Here is a 17,662-nt window from a genome sequence, read left to right on the forward strand (position 1 = left end):
TTTCACACACCAGGTCACACTTTAAACAGATAATGTGTTTCTGGGAGTGCATGCACACATGTATACACACACTGACTCTCACGTATACACATATATCAGACTCACACTATCTCTCCTAACATGACCCTGCATGCGGGTGTGTGCGTGTATCAATAAAATATGGTGGCATGAATTAGTGATAAGATACATAATGGAGAGGCAGCCGAGCTGAGCTGAGCCAGGCCAGCTTTCCACAACACTGGAACTTCCTGTCAACAGAATGTCCAACCAAGGACATGTCCTCCTTCTAAGAAAGGGGTTGGCGAGAAACGAAGAGGCGCAGATAGCGGGAAGAATGTTAGCTCGTTGGCTAGTGTTCTGGATCTTGGCCAGCTCTGAACCTAAAGAGCAACGGACAGTATGTTGGGGGGTCTGTTGCCCCTATTCCCTACATTCCCTACAGCAATCACTGTTCAGGCTCACTTGATTCGCTCTCTTGCTGTCTCAGCAACTGGCAACTACCGTGAGTCAATTTAATAATGTTAAATGCTAAACAGCTGTTTGCTGTGTAAATAAATAAAATATAAATTACGCAAATATAATCCGATCTGCTTCCGTCCATCGAAACGACATTCACAGCACTTCTCAACAGGGTGGGGCATGGGGGGGAGGTGAACACGCCATGACCACGCCCACAAAGGAGACAGTAACCATTTCAAACCTTTGTTGTAGCTTGTAATGCAGTCAAGTCAAACAGTTACCAGCTGTCTTCAAAGAATATACAGGAAGTCTTAGAACTATTTACATCTGTAGGTTGCAGACTGTGGGTATGTGATTTATTTGTTATTGTATATGTTGAAATATGTGTGTATATGGCATTAAATTATATCCTTTATTCAAGTTATGACTGCCTTGTCTTGCACTATGCAATTGCTGCTCATTTTGATAAATGCAACATAAATAATCTGTATTATTTATATCATTTTATTTATCATAAAAATTTAGTTTATAAGATGTCCTTCATTGCCAACCATGAGAACAAAGAAAATTAGTATTTTGTTATCAAAGCTTTAATATATATATAGTTTGTAAAAAGATGTAAAAATCATATATAGTGGCTTTTTTAAAGTTTGAAACAAATACACTCTTTTCAATGATTCTTGTGATTGGTTTCCAATATGCCGCCTGCCTGTACAAGAGTGAATTTGTTTCCAAAATAAATAAATAAATGTAAAAAATATATATAGTTAATATATACATTTTAACGTATGTATATATATATAAATGTTCATTTGAATGTATTTATATATATATATATATTTGAATGTATATATATATAAATATCTATCTTGTGTGTGTGTGTGTGTGTGTGTGTGCGTGTGCACGTGCGCGTGTGAGACCATACATCCTTGCAGGTCGTTTGCATTCTCCTGTTGTTTTGAATCAAGGCCTTTCGACCTCTGCTGTCTTGACTCGTATCTAAATTGTTCAAAGAGAGTGTGTGTGCGTCACATGAAGGCAGAAAAAGGAAATCATGCTACTTAAAGCTCAAACCCCATGTGCCCAACAACAAACATTCTGTTTATTCAAACCCTAGCATTATAGATGTGTCCCCTTCAAACCTTTTCTAGCCTATAGAAAGGCAATCCACATGTAATGGAGGCTCCTTTGTATTCGGCTTCTCTTCCACAAGCAGCTTTTCAAAGGACTCTGCTCCTTCAGAGACCAGCTGAACTTCTTCCCTTCTGACCCTTCGCTGACTGTGTGTGCATCTGTGTGCACGTTGCGTGTTTGTGTGTCTGTCAAGGTTAACCTGTACACAAGTACCTCGGTGTTGTGCTCGATGGAGCCGTGTTCTTCTTCTTACCAGCTCTGTAGTTGTAGACACAAGTTAGCTTTCATGTGCCGCTGTTCTGATTTCACACTTGCTGCAGGAGAAGCAGACCGCTGTGTGAGGGTTTGTGAGGAAAAACCTATGTTTCTACGTTTAGACAGCAAAATCAAACCACTCGCTACATTTCATCAAAGCAGAATAATATTCAGTCCTCTGACTCCGATGTGACTGTTTACATCCTTTCTACAGTGTTGGAGAAGGAATTCGGTCCGACATCACATAGATGTCCAGCTAATGTTAGATTTTGTCCTGACGTACACAGCCGGGTTGAGGAGAAAGCAGGAGAGCCTCCTGGCCTGACCTTCAACACACACCATCAATATTGTGTCATTAGTAGCAGAAGATCTAGTCAAAGTAAAGTAGCCAGACTGAGGAAGTTTTTAAAAAAATATATACTGGTTTTTTTAAAGTTTAAAACAAATACACTCTTTTCAATTATTTGTGTGATTGGTTTCCAATATGCAAAGTAAAAAAATATTTTCACAAAAATCTCTAAACCATGTGTTCAAAGTGTGACACAGGAGTAAATACAAAAGCATACTCGAGAATTTTTGACCACTGTTCTGTGATAACATTGATAACATAACACGCACACACTGTTCAGCAGCAGCATTTTCGTGCCTTACCTTGCCGTGGTTTGGGGGCTGTTCAGGTATGTGATGTGATGATGCGCGGCAGCCTCCTGGCAGTCATGTCCATCAGCTTCCTCAGCGGACACCAACACCAGCAACCTCTTTCAGCTGAGAACAGCCTTCCTGTCCAAAACCATTGACAGGGGAGTCCCAAGATGCTTGTCAAAGGACATCAAACCGTGTGTGTGTGTGTGTGTGTGTGTGTGTGTGTGTGTTCTCCACCATAGGCATTTTGCTCATGAAGTGCTTACACACGTAGAACTATTTGAATGTGCTTACTGTTGACTGTCTCTTTAAAGTGTGCAGCATGTGAGCCTCAAGCACTCGTTTTGATGCCTGTAGAAAAGAACCACTCCAGAACCTCCCATAGCAAGTTGGGTTCAGATCTGGTATTCGATTCACATAAGTGGGCCCTGTGACCTGGATGGAAGCATTGGTATTCATCATATTTCTCCATGTATTTATTCAGATACACGGACATGGGGGTTAAAGCTGCGTCTGTACCTGTGGCTTATGGATTTACTGTAGATCAAAGGTTCAGCAGTTCATGTATTATTCTTAAAATGCATGCTGTCAAATTTAAGAAATGTCGACATTTAATTTAGAATCGTGACATAAATAGTGCTCGATTTATGTAATAATAAAAACTGCTTCACCGGATATGATTAATATTTCTTAACTGTTCAAAAAGACCTGCATATGTGCGGTGCCTTGTGCTCATCTCGGCTTGTTCACAGTTGTGAGGTAAGTGATGGGACTGGCTGGGAGCATATGTATCAACTATTACACTCGTGCCTCCAGGCCTCCCTCAGAAAGCCATTCCCCCAAAAGTGTCACGATGAACGCAAACAACAGACATGGTTATTGTTATTACTCATAGCTTTCAAGCTAGCAATGAGTGCACAGGGAGAGTGCGTGCAGCTCGACAGGTACGCACGTACACAGGCAGATAGCCCGTTTTAATTAGAGCCAAATGAAATGATTGGCGGGGCTTATATACAGCCACAGATAACAAACTTTCTCTTTTCTTGTCAGAGCAATTTGATTGATTGATTACTGTCTAGATGTAAAGAGAATACAACAAATACCACAATATCTTGACTGAAGATTACCAACCCTTTAGAAAGTTCTCAAATGATCTAATGTTCAGTTAACTTACACATAGTTAGTATTGTGCTTGCTGTACATACTATAATATTCGATATAATTACAGCTGTGCATACTCAATAGGACCTTCTTTTCCATATTTGCTGTTCATGTTGCTCATCTGAAAGACCAGTCTGGGCCGGTTGATGCTCTCTCGCGGCCCGTGAGCAGCCGATAAAAGCAGCTCCATTCAGGGCCCAGTGGTGAGGCGGCTGTCAGTCTGCTCTGAGTAAGGAGCCAGTCAAATCCTGGGTCAGCACTAGGTTTTCATTAGAGGCCTAATTCAAAGCGGCCCACATAGAGTGTCAGGAGTGTCCCGGCCTGTTGTTGGCACCCCTTTATAACACACTCTAATGAGCAGCCGATGGGTCAGCTGTGTATTCGGAGCTGGTGTAGCTTATACGGTGAGAAGGCGAAGAGAAAGTCCCCGCTCAGGGGCCTGAATTAGCCCCATGAATCACTTACTTTCTTTTTCATTTGTTTCTTAATCACGTAACCTGTTGAGTGTCATGATTCATGGGACTAGCTGCCTGCTGAGGTTTACCCCGTGGACTTCAAGCGTGAGGCCGGCCGGCTGTGGACTCGCAGTATGTGAGCTGCACACTGTTGGTGTGTTTCTGCAGGCGCCTAAAGCATCTCCTTGCCTCTGTGATCCCTCGGTAGAGATGGAGACGAAGGCCTCCTCTGTGTTGATGAATTCAAGGCCGCAGCACTAACCTTTTCGTCAAAAATGTTTCCTGTCGACTGAGCAAAATATGAACACGTACAACAATCCATTGAGCTTGATCCAGGCTGGTCCCGAGTGTCGCAGCAGTGCACAGAATGAAAGATGTGTCAACATCCACACGTGACTCCATGTGAACGCTGCACATGCCCTTTATCCTGGTATAGCGTCTGGTGTGTGAGTGTCTGCAGCCGCATTAATGTGAGCTGTCCTTTACACAGGAGGGTGTGTTAAGCCGGGCTTTTCACAGTCCATCAGGATGATCTCCAGTGGATGTTAATGAGCTTTCCCACTAATGTGGATTCAGTCGTCCAACTGGCCAGCTTTCTAAGGATTGTGCAGGGCAAGGGCTCACATAGCGATGCCGACATGCTTTCATGTGTAAAACATCTGTAAGTCCTTATTATTAATGGTATTTTTGTACATATAGGTATTGTTGGTGTAGTTGAACTCAGTATCTTAAGTAATAACATGCCAGTGTTATTGATTGATTGACATAATTAAGAAAAAAGACACTATATTTGTAATGTGACACTGACAACCTGGAGGCGTTTAAGAAGTGTTTCTTTGAGTTTATTTTCCACAGAGCCCTTCAAAGACCAGAACCAGATCATGCTGTTAACCCCATTGGGTTAATCACGAGTTCCTCTTGAGATAGAAACTCATCCGTCATAATGTCCTTATCTCCTGAGGCAGAGAGGCTGCTCTAGATGTTCTCACCTGAATGAGGGAAGCCATGTTAATGCAGCATGCGCAGTGTGTGCATGTAAGCGAGGGTCCAGACGTGTCACTGCCATGAGCAGAACCATCATCACTGGTCACGAGCAGAAACAAACCCGTCCCGTAGCCCCGCCACCATCACGAATACAAAATGTCAGCACAGTTAGAATTACGTGATCATCAGCTAGGAATTCTCCTCTCTGACTAAAAGAAAAGGAAGTGGTTAAATTGGCACCCGACATGTATAACCCACTTTGCATTTGCTGCATAAAAAAAACAAGATGTAATGTTATTGAATGCTGTAAATGTTGACCAATGTGTCATCAGTAGTAGTTATGTTCACCTGCAAATTGGAGAATTGCATGTTCACAATTGGCATCCAGGACTTTATTGTAGACAGACTATTTCACATAAGCTTTAAAAGTCGTCTGTAAAATATGAAAACATGAAAAGGTCTTTTTGGCGTCGGCTTGCTGCTTCTGCCCAGCCCCTCCTGTCTCGTTGTCACACACTGAACCCTCGGGGGATCCTCATGTACCTGGGGGGACAACAACGAATGAATGTCTTATTACTGTTTCATTTTAATTTCTTTATTTAATGTCTTTGTTCACTGTAAAAACCCTGAGATCAGGATGCTCGTGAATGGTTGGTGGGTTCATTAAATAAGATAGTGCCACCAGCCAAATCCCATCCAACACCAATATATATGTGAACCATTTCTGACAGAGGCCAGCATGCATTTGCACTTCTGTGGAAGTGCGTGTGTGTGTGTGTGTGTGTGTGTGTGTGTGTGTGTGTGTGTGTGTGTGTGTGTGTGTGTGTGTGTGTGTGTGTGTGTGTGTGTGTGTGTGTGTGTGTGTGTGTGTGTGTGTGTGTGTGTGTGTGAGAGAGAGACTGTTGGGGGTTGGAATGTGACGTGAGAGCACTAATCAGAGCCAGCTGGGGCCAACGGTGAGATTAAAGTTAAAACACAAAAACAATCAGATGGGATAAGTATACTATCGCTATGGGTTACTACCCCCATCTCAGAGGAGAGAGAGAGAGAGAAGGAAAGAAAAGGAGGATGGTTAGACAGCGGATGGATGAGACTCTACCCAGCATTGCTTGCACAGACCCTCTGATTAAGAGCCCCTTGGATTTCTCTTTGATCTCTTCCTCTCAGTGGTGAGTCTCACGACAACGTGCACATGACACACACCAACACACTGCCAGTCAGGGCCACATGATGTCTCCAGTGTGTGTGTGTGTGTGTGTGTGTGTGTGTGTGTAGGTGTGTGTGTGTGCATGTGCGGGCACATCGAGAAATAAAAGACAAAACCAGGTCAGGTTGAAGGTTTAGGCATTGAATTAAGAAAATAAATAAATAAATAACCCAATCTTAACCCAAAGTCCACTTACGAGTGTTTTCCACGGCTTTCAACCGTGCCTCACGGCCTTCCTCTTGGGTCACAAACCAATTGCCAGAATAAAACTTTGGCATTTAAGTTTCTCCAAATCACGGATTCATTGGAACTCTACTTTTCTGAAACAAAAATACGTTCCATATCAGCATTTCTACATATTTGTATATTGTTTTATTTTATCGAAACTGCATTCTCAGTTATGTTACGGTTTGGCCAACAAAACTACCGGGTTACGTTTGAAACGGTCTGAAATAAATATGGTTTCACATGGGACACTAACACCGGACTCACCGGAAAAATAAATGTCATCCAAAAGAAAGGATGTTCCCTCAAAACGTAATTGACAAGGTTGACAAGGTTGAGGTTTGGACAAGAGTTCCAGTTTCATACAACTTGGGTCTCATTTTCTCTCGTTTTGTCTTCTGTCTCAATCACAGACAATAACATTGTTTTTTATTAAATTCATTTCTGGAGTTGCTCATGTTAACACCCAACCCCAAACCTCGTTGAATCAGGTGTATACCAAAAATCGCTATTTTTCTTCTTGCATATTTTCTATCTCTGTAGCTCCAGCTGAAAGTAACCAAGCGGATTGCAATAATGAAAGAAACTCTAAATATAAGACCCAAATTGGAATTTAAAAAAGGGAGCATGTTGTGCTATAAAATGATTATGTGACACTGTGTTCTTACTTGTTTGCAGTTACTACTGGACTATTTGTTGTGTTTTGCATCTGAGGTTAGATTTAGCCTGCATTGGTATGAAAATGAAAGTGTGTATGCTGGAGTGTGTGTGTTTGTGTGAGAGTATAAGAGGATTACGGCCTGTTCACACCCGAGGGTGCAGCCTGCATTGTTTCTGATCATTTCCTCTGTAAATCCGATTGGCTGATGAGGTATTAACTTGCCTCTTGGTTGTTATGTGTCTCGATCGGATTGAGGAAGGACGCGTGTCCAAAAACAGCCACGTTGTCCCCGTTGTTCATCACAGGGCCAAGAATCCATCCAACGGCAGCCTGAAAACCCTCCTGATCTCCACCTGTGGCATCCACTGCTGTTTTACTGATAGCTTTTCCAACTCTGGACACTTTCTTTTGAAGTCCGGCCACGGGTATTGTCACAGACCACAGCTCCTGTCCCAGAGGCAATGGCAACAACAGAATGACTTCCAAGATTATGCTGTACACGCGACGATAAGCTTTCTTGGTCCGACACATTTTATTTGAATGACCTAAGATGGTCAAAATGCTATTTTCACTTGAGAAAAATAAATCATCACATCAAAACAGTCACATTTAAGTTGCTGTTATCAGCTTTAATATTTCAAATACATATCATTTTTTACATATCATTTCTCAAGATAAGCCACCATATATTCGCACAAAATATCCATCGTCAGCCATCCTTTTTAAGCCTATATCAGTCAAACACGACAGTAGTTTCCATTTCTTCATTGGCCTCTGTCCAGAACAGCATTATCTACACATCACCTGGGACAAAACCACCTTCTACATCAGCTTATTACTTTCCCTAGTGACATCAGCCCCAGAGGGAAAGATCCCCAACATGAGAGTGCTGGGGGATTGTGTCGGGGGCGTGAGAGGTTAAGACTTGTTGAATAGCTGGTGGGCGTCACACAATGAGGTGGATTAGGCAGCACTAGAAAAGGCCTTTAGGGCTTTACTGGGGTGTTCAGCAGCTTATAGCGCCTACAATAACACGGCAACAGAGCCGATCGAGCTGGCAAAAGGGCAGACACTGTCACCGGAGGAGGAAGCAAGGGAGCTTGAAAGAGTGAGCGACAGGAAGAATACAGCTCAATTAAGGTTTGAATGTAGAGAAAGAAGCAACATTTTGCTGGAGACCCCTGGGTGTCACATCGTTATTGAGGTGAGGAGTTGGAGAGCAGGAGGTGCAGGGCGGAGGAGGAGAGGTGAGGCTCAGGGGCTCCAGCACTTGTCTCTGCTTGCCGGGAGCTATGGCTGGAAAAATGATCTCATTGCTGATGACCCATATTCTTACAGATAAAACCCGGCTCTGCGGTACTGTATGTGCGCGAGTAAAGTAGTTGTGTTTAAAAGAAGCAAAATCACCACTGGAGATTCCACTTGAACAGAAGTCTGCACATTTCTGGAGTGTTGTTCAGCTCAGTGATGTTTTCATACATGTCGAGATGATCTATGTGAGCTGTGACACTTTGTTCTACTGTGCCAAAGCAGTTGCTCGTATGTCGTAACCGTATCATCCTCCTGGGTTTCACCGGGGACATAACGATCCATGAGCATCCTGGATGAACAACAATAAAGCAGCTGCACTGTCTAGAGTTACAGGAACAGACCCATCACTGCGCACTGGGGTCTTTACAGGTTTATAATCCGGACTCGTTAAAAATGTTGGAATTTGCTGGTTAAAACAGTATTTGCAACTGTTAGCAACCTCATCCAATAAAGCACCTCTAAATGGCTTTAAACAATATCTGAACGCAGAGCAGTGTGAACCGGCCTGGGATTACTGCAGCATGTCTGCCCTGTGTCGTGCTGGGGAGTTAAACAGGAGGGGGGCAGGCGGCGGACTGGGGCAACACGCAGTGTGGCACATTGCGTGTTAGCCGGGATAATAACAGTGTGGTTTGTATTAGGTTTCCCTTGGCTAAAGTAAGAAGCTCCCACTTCCTGCATGCCCTACGTGACAAAGACAGTATCCATATTGGCCTCTGAACATCTGCAGGACGTATTAAACACACGCTGCGGTTTTATGTCAGTGCAGTACGAGTTTGAAAAGACTCTTCAGCTAATTAGACGTCCTGTTCATCCCAAGGTCACTGATTTGCTCTGCAGTTGTTTTTTGAAGGGCAGCAGTGTGCAGTCCATCAGCTCAAACAGAAGACGGTATTCCTCGCCTGATATTCTGGCCCAGTTAAAGCTGTGGAAACTGATGTCAGGTTTTATTTTTATGCTGTACGTTTGTAATTAATATAAGTGCAAGCTATCATGTCTGCACATTTTAGAGATTCTTTAGGTCTATTGACATGTTCAGACCAAAACCAGCCATGCATTTTAACAACGCCACATAATTTACCTGTGCATTTCCTGCATTTACTTTGTGACACGAGCAGCATGTTTCTACAGTTTATTTTCATCATGTACAATGCCTGCTTCCACGATGCATTATGTTCTGGCAGCTGATCAAACTCATCAAATGACCAGTGCCTAAAACCACATGACCGAGGTTCAACACAGGACTTTCACGCAGGAAACCTCTGTCTGCGTCCCGTGTCAAATCTCGTTAGTTTTAAGCCGGAAGGAGCAGAAGAGCGTGAAGCTCAACCAAAACACATTTCTATAGACAAAATGTTACCATAAACTTTCATGAGAAACGTTGAAAGACAAAACACTGAAAACTCTATTTTTCTAAATGAACATCATGTTGTATTGAAGAAGACTTGAAACTAGAGATTGAGACCATAAACTCATGTGTACAATGTTTACTGAGGGAATAAATCAAGAGAGAAGGAGAGTTCTTTTCTATTGAATATGGCACTGCCTTATTGGCTTCACTTTTCAGAACTGTTTGTGTCCCAGAATAACTGTTGTCCACTGATGCTGTGGCTTATCCCACAGATGTGGGATGTCTCTGCTAATAACACAGACGCAAGTTCATATCGGATGAGTAATTCATGCTAAAGCAATAAGAAGAGATCTCTGCTTTCTGTTCAATCTGGTACGAGGGTTCTTGTCCTGCGACCTTTGGCGGCTATCCACACTTTGACACTTTGTATAATTTAAAATAATCAGATATTTCCTGTCATGTTTTGAAAAAGCTTTCATGTTTCCATGCATGCTGTAGGTTATAGGATCACCCTGGTGGACATGACTGCATGTTTTCTGGCGTGGGTCGGGTCAAGTTTCAGAAAGATCTCTAAAACCTTCAGTTTTTGCAACAGTAATGCTTCAAACATTGTTTGCTTCTTTAATAGTTGTCCTTCATGTTATCAATGATGGAATACGCCATCCTTTACTCATCCCTAAACAGTCTGTTTTGCGTTTTTTTATACTTACTTTTCCTTAATCCCTTTTTCCAGAATTTACCAAAACAAGCTCCTCAAATAGTGTTTCACGACATCTTTACACAAGCAGCCATTAAAGAAACATGGACAAATAAAATCATGCAAGATTTAATCTAAGAATATGCAAAGAAGACCTGAGAGAGCAGTCGGACCATTTTTGGTGCTTCAAACTTTTTAAATACTTGATGCTACAGATGCATTTCATTTCATACTGAACAATGTATTGAGGTTTGATAGCCAGCCCTCATGATGAGGGCATTTAGTTTTCGGTCAGGATGAGGAGACAGAGTACGTGTCAGAAGACAAACTGCATGTGGACATTTGACCTGCTCAGTTGTGTTGTCTGATTAGCTTAGCTCTTGTGGATGAAAACAGATCACCTGACTCCAACTCAACATGCTCTCTCTCTCCCTCTCTCTCTCTCTCTCTCTCTCTCTGTCTCTCCAGAGCTGCAGAGGGAGGGAAGCATCGAGACCCTCAGTAACAGCTCGGGCTCCACCAGCGGCAGCATCCCACGCAACTTCGAGGGCTACCGCTCCCCCCTACCCACCAACGAGGGCCAGCCGCTCAGCCTCTTCCCCACCAACTTCCCCTAGACGTCCAGGAAGGACCGCCACCGCCCCCCGCCACCGCCCCCCCCCCCCCCCCCATATCTGTCCACACAGCATCAGCCAACCAAATCATGTCTCGGGTTTGTGTTTCTCTGGAGTGTGTTCTGTGTCGGGACTTTCTCATATCAGTGGCATCCCAGCTGCTTACAGTATTAGTATTGTATTTCTTTTAGGAAGCTGCCAATGCTTCTGTAGTTTGTATAGACTTCCAATCATTTCAAAATGAAGATTGAATGAAACTGTTAAAGTGTTAAAATTGCATTCATATCTAGGAAAAAACACTGAAAATTCATTTTAGACTCTTGAAAACTAATTTCCTTTCAGCTTAAACAGCTATTGTAAGTGTTGCCAAGCAGTTTTCCAATAAAAATGTAGTTTCATCACAGAGTATTTTGATACAGCGGTCAGGGAGGAACTTACTTCATTTTAATGATCAGATTTGTAGTAACAGGCCAGTATCTCTCCTGCTCTGCTTGTAACCTTGCGGCTGCGTCAGATCCGACGTTGTTGGAGACCAGCCGTCCTCTCGGCTCTGCAGCTGATGCCTCAGCCCGGGCCGCCATCATTCTTTGTGTGTGTTTGAAGTTTTACGGCGTGCCTATTGTCTGAATGAGCCACGAGACAAAGGGAACATGTTGGCTCCAGTCAGTGGCGTGTCGCAGCTCCTTTCCGCTCCGCGTGTGCTGCTGCTCTCATGGCCTCTCCCCAAATGTTTCTGATTAAATGTGTCCCTCTCATGCATTTGATTATCATATAATTACATTTGACAAAAGATGCAGTAATGAGATGACACTATTACGACGTTGCTGAAGTCACTTACCGTGCAATTGAGACATTTCTGACATCATTTGGATATATTTCCCAACTCGGCCTTTCCAGAAAGCACATTTTCACTGAGCCGAGGAGTGGAGGCCGTCATGCTGTACTGTGTTCTTTAGCTAGATTTGACCAACATCTTTTTCTCGCCTCTAGTTATAGACCTCTAAATAAATGCATTGTACTTAAATATGCTCGCTTTGCCTAAAGCAAAGAAGATTGACTTTGAGAATCAGAAATTCCTTAATTCCACACACTTGTGCTAGTTAGTTAGTCCTAAGCAGACTGTGTGGAGACTGAAATGCAATACCTACAGACACATGAGAGACATTTTTAAATGATAATAGTCATGCAAGTCCCACATATCTGTGTGTTGTTGCCTGCCTGTTGCTCTTTCACGGAATGAGGGCATGCATCTCTGTGCCTTAATTCAGGGCAAATGCTTTTTGTTGAAAGTATGATTTAATTTGTGAAATTTTACTTTTCCCAGCAGTCATGCAAGAAAATAAAAACATAATAAAACACAAGGAAATTAAACTGTCCGTCTCTTTTCTCACTCTGATTGCTCCTAATTGTGCCGTTCGGATTTCAATCACGGCGGTGACCATCAGCACTAGTACCACTGGTAATTAGTACCATATTTTTTAACAGGCAGTAAAGGGCTGTTAAAGGACTTTTTATGGGCAACTCTGGCTCTTTGTTCAGAGAGAGAAACTAGAGGCCATATTTGGTCCTCTGCTAATCAGCACACAATTTAAAATCCCAAAACTCAGAGATTTAGAAACAACAAGCAAATTAAATTAGCATTGCATTATTTCTTGTACGCTTTATTTCATCTCATCAATGTGTTAATAAACTACTAGCCATATAATGAAATAGAGGTCCTTGCCCAGCTGTGGAATATATCACAACCGTAAAGAAATGTTTTACAGTATATGTAAGACTACAGATTACGTAAATACTGAACCATTATTCACTTTACTTTCAATTCAGTTTATTTTGTATAGCCCTTCTCACAAATTACAAATTTGCCTCAGAGTGCTTTACATTCCTCTATTATGAATTGTGTTTGCAAAATATTCATTTATGAATACAGTAGAAAGAGGCTCAATCTGACAGGAGGTTTCTTCATCCAGAGGAAAAGCGCAAGAGAAAAGACACAACATTTTACGGGATACTTTTTATTGATGCAAACATGTTTTAATAAACATTTTACAATGTTGAATCATCGGGGCAACTTTTGAAACTTTAAAGAAAATATGATGAATAACAATATGGTCATTGACAAGGATAATGCACAGTGAAATCTTGAAAAGTGATACGCATAATGTCAGTTTAAAATGAATGTACATTTGGTCACAGTCATGGCGATGGTAGAGAGAACCTGGGCACACTAAGCTGTCTATTGATCTCAATAAGACTTTGTAAAATGCTGAACTTCACATGTATCAAGTGTATTCTAGCAGTAACTCAGAGAGATGGTTACATTAGAGTGTCTTTGAGAACCAGTAAATCCCTCCTCCCTGATTCAAGAGAAGCAGCTCCCTGAATCATAAATGGCGGGAACTTGTCATAGTGAGATGTGTGAGATGTGCGCTGGAACATGAAGTTGAGTCCTGACTCGTGAACTTTGAACAGGAAAGTGAACACTGAAGGTGTATCAATCATCCCAGGGATAATTGAGCGCAATAAAAAACGGTGACAGTCGCACTAATTCTCCTGGATTTCGCAGGGGGTCATTAGCTTGGTTAGCATGAACATTTGAACTGGAAACATCTGACTGGAACAAAGCAACACTGTGATGCTACCGGTTTAGCATCCACACTGCTGACTGACAGCAGGCTTCAGCATGAACTCCATGTTGACCATTTCTAAATGATCATACCCATTGTAATCATTAGTTAGAAACATTAATTTATTTCCTACAGCAAATTACATGTAGTTATAACATGGGTATGACCATAATAAATACAAAATTAAATTAAATTTGTTTCAAATATGTTTCTACTTTAGATTCCTTTGTAACATTAACCATAACAATTATGCGTGTGGCCGGTAATCAGAAATGAAGCAATTCGAAAATATTCAAAATATGATTATATATTTTTCAATCCAGAATAGGGTGTCATTTTACTATAAACTTGAGCTTGTAATGTATATATTTCAGTGCAGCAGGTATTAAAGGCTATATAGCTTACAAATGTAAGTAAGAAAATAGTGCTGTAAACTCCAGCAGTATTTTATTTTAATTTAATTTAATTTAGATTTGGTTTATATATCACAATATCACAAATTGCTCTCAGGGCTTGGCATTCTGTCCTTGGACCCTCGCATCGGAGAAGGAAAATCCCAATTTGATATATAGTTGGCTGATGAAATGTAGATTGAAATCTATTGTCAATTATTATCTATTTAAATGTAAAGATGCTGATGAAAAAATATTAGTTTTGATATTTTTGTAAAATTAATAAATAATCTGTCATTTTCAAAGTCAGTCATTTTGGTTGCCAAAATATAGAACAAGCCAGACAAGCAGCAAATGCACCGTCCACTGTGTGGGACTCACCTTCAGTCTGCACTGAAACACACAGCTGGCTTTGGACCTCTCACACATTTGATACCAAAATAATATCAATCGTATTCACATACAACAACAAAAAATAATAATAATAATAATATGACACTTTCCGACAAACCTAAGAGAACGTAGCCTAATTATTTAAAATAATGACTATCTAATTTCGAGAGTAACATACTTTTTGATGAGTTGATGATTGGATCATAATGTGGTTAAAGGTAAAGAAGGACCAAGGCACTTTTAGATCCTGAAGCCGCCATCAGAGATCAAAGTATCATTAAATTATAACCCCAAACCTGGTTCATTTACAGACTTTACTCACATCCGGGTTATCTGATGTTCTTTTCCTCACCTCCATGAGGTGTGTGAACCCCAGGGACCGCGTCTACTGACACTCTCCACCGGTGTGTGTGTGTGTGTGTGTGTGTGTGTGTGTGTGTGTGTGTGTGTGTGTGTGTGTGTGTGTGTGTGTGTGTGTGTGTGTGTGTGTGTGTGTGTGTGTGTGTGTGTGTGTGTGTGTGTGTGTGTGTGTGTGTGTGTGTGTGTGTGTGTGTGTGTGTGTCGGGACCTGCACCGCAAACCGGCCCAGACAATGCCGCCGATGTGCTCGCTGATGCGAGCTCAGCCGGCTGCTGTCAGGTTGGAAGGGCATACGATTTGAATCGGGAACATGAGCAGGATATTTTCTGGATCAGCTTCAGGTTCATCCGCCACACATGTATCCTTAAAGAAACAGATGAATCAGTTTGCATTCTCTGCGCATGTTCTGTAGCTTCCTGTCGTGTTATAAGGCAAAACGCGTACCTGTGCGCAGGAGCAGAGCGAGCAGGGGTCCACTTACCTGAACTCAGGTCCCGACATCTCAGGCTCACTTTCATTTCAATTAGCCCACATTAATTCATAGTGTGAGAAGATATATGTCAGCTGAGCATTTTCAAGTCGGACTCACTTACTGACCGCGATGGCGTCATATGACATGATGACACATTTGGAGATGTTTTATTCATGTTGTTTTAATTCCTAAAGCCGCAAATAATTAGATAGTTAAATATTAATCTACAATATTTCGGTCGTCTTTAATCGCAACTTAATTAAATCAAACGTAACGTTCACTTTTTTAAAGTAATTTAACTTCACAGCGTTTAGAATTAGAAATGTCGTGAAAAAAGGGAGACAATAATCAAATACTAAAACATGATGTATGAATATGGAAATGGCGACGTGTCGTGGTTTCGGTGAGAAGGTGTGTTTATGTTGTTTATGTTGTGTCTGTTGTCGTGTTTTCTGTCACGCAGCAGGGTTTCTGATGCCGGTGTGTGTGTGTGTGTGTGTGTGTGTGTGTGTGTGTGTGTGTGTGTGTGTGTGTGTGTGTGTGTGTGTGTGTGTGTGTGCGTGCGTGCGCGTGTGTGTGTGCGTGTGTGTGTGTGCGTGCGTGTGAAGGCAGCGGGCTGAGGAGCCTCTCCCTGCGGCCTGCATGTATAGCTCCTCTCTGAGCTCCTAATGTTATTCAATGTTCCCGCGGCGCCGCAGCCGTAATTCAATTTCTCCACGCTGTCAACACACACAAGATTATGTTTCTGGTTTCTTTTCTTTTAAGTGTCTCAACGAAAATGAAATAGTAAAAAAATATGATATTAAAAAGTCGATGCATTTAATATTATTAAGAACGAGTTAAGCGCTTCTCCTGAACAAAGCACTAACAACAAGGTTTACACATTCCATTTGATGGCGCAAACTCACCCGCACGTTCAGCGTCAGGTTAAAATGCACAGAAAGTCCATGGTAAAATAATTCAATTAGTTTTCTTCTTCTTTTTGTATTAAAGCCTTTTTTTGCGAATCACCAAAGATCCTTAAATAAATGTATTTACAGAGAGGTGGTGGAATAGATAAATGAAATAATATGTTTCCATCATCTACACATGTAAAAAATACGAACGTCGATTCTGCAGAGGCCTTTTTTGTTTTTGCTGAAAGTTGTTTTACCTTCCGTTGACCAAACACATTATAGGGTTCTTACAATAGTGACTGCATGTTTCCGAAACAGATATTTGTTGTGAGACTATTCATTGGGATCGATTCGTTTTAATAGTAATGTCATGCACGGAGAGAAAACCAAAATATTCTAATGTCTCTATCGGTGATTTCAAAGGTCCTCCTGGAGACAGAGGACCTGGCGGCACAACGGGACGGTCACCTGCAACCAGCAACCGACAACAGGGGGGTTGCTGGGAAATGTGGAGGGAGTAATGACAGTCGGTAAAGTATATTTGTAGCCACGCGTCACATCCAGTTTCCACATTTGGCATATTATCAAATGCGCGCGTGCACATTTCTGCAGTGCGTCTTGCACACCTGTGGCCATAGTGCACTTGCTTCCATTCCGATTTACCTCCCATAGTCCCCGAGTCTCCTGACTAAAATAACATGGAACAACTTCACCACAATTAAAATACCAATAATTAGACAGTGTATTAAAACTCTTGCATCGGAAAGGGATGAAGAGTAATAAAATGGAAGCTTTATGTGTGGGACAAAAGCAGATCAACCTGATGTGTCACGGTGCTGGCTGCTGAGACGCCTGCGCATGTGACACCTCAGTCACTCCTCTCTGGCTCCCCTGGGTCACAACAGCGCCCCCACCTGGTGGCCTACCTGTCAGTCACACACAGCCGGCACACAACACAGTGGCTGCATGCTGCAGCTGCAGACCTGGACTGTCAGAGAGGGTCCAATGGGCTTATGGGATGGAAGGTATCGTGGACATGTTTGTAGTTCATGATTGAGTTTGTCATGAAGTCATGTCCAGTAAAAACATGTTAGTTTTATGGAATAGCGGATCAGGTATTATGCTAAATTTTCATTGTACTGTTCCAAATAATATGATTGTGTGAGTGTGTGTGTGAGTGTGTGTGGGTGTGTGTGGGTGTGTGTGCGTGCGTGTAAAGATTCTGCTTTTTCGACAAGTGAGAACTATGTATCATTTAGCAGAGAGGAGCTGCAGGAGGGAGAGGAGGAGGGGGGCTGCTGGTAAAGCTGTACGATGAGAAGAAGAAGAAGAAGAAGAAGAAGAAGAAGAAGAAGAAGAAGAAGAA

General features: G+C 42.0%; 1 protein-coding gene across 2 annotated transcripts in view; it reads left to right on the plus strand.

Annotated features, from left to right (window-relative positions):
• The window catches only part of bcas3 (BCAS3 microtubule associated cell migration factor), a 329,169-nt gene extending 316,642 nt beyond the window's left edge, over positions 1-12,527 (plus strand). For both annotated transcript variants that reach the window (XM_056440363.1, XM_056440364.1), the window contains one exon: positions 11,011-12,527. In XM_056440363.1, the coding sequence (XP_056296338.1) occupies positions 11,011-11,159 (149 nt within the window). In that variant the 3' untranslated portion in view covers positions 11,160-12,527. The remainder of the gene's footprint in view (positions 1-11,010) is intronic.
• Positions 12,528-17,662: the final 5,135 nt, after the last annotated feature.

The sequence above is a fragment of the Pseudoliparis swirei genome, chromosome 20 (genome assembly GCF_029220125.1).
Source record: "Pseudoliparis swirei isolate HS2019 ecotype Mariana Trench chromosome 20, NWPU_hadal_v1, whole genome shotgun sequence".
Classification (NCBI taxonomy): domain Eukaryota; kingdom Metazoa; phylum Chordata; class Actinopteri; order Perciformes; family Liparidae; genus Pseudoliparis; species Pseudoliparis swirei.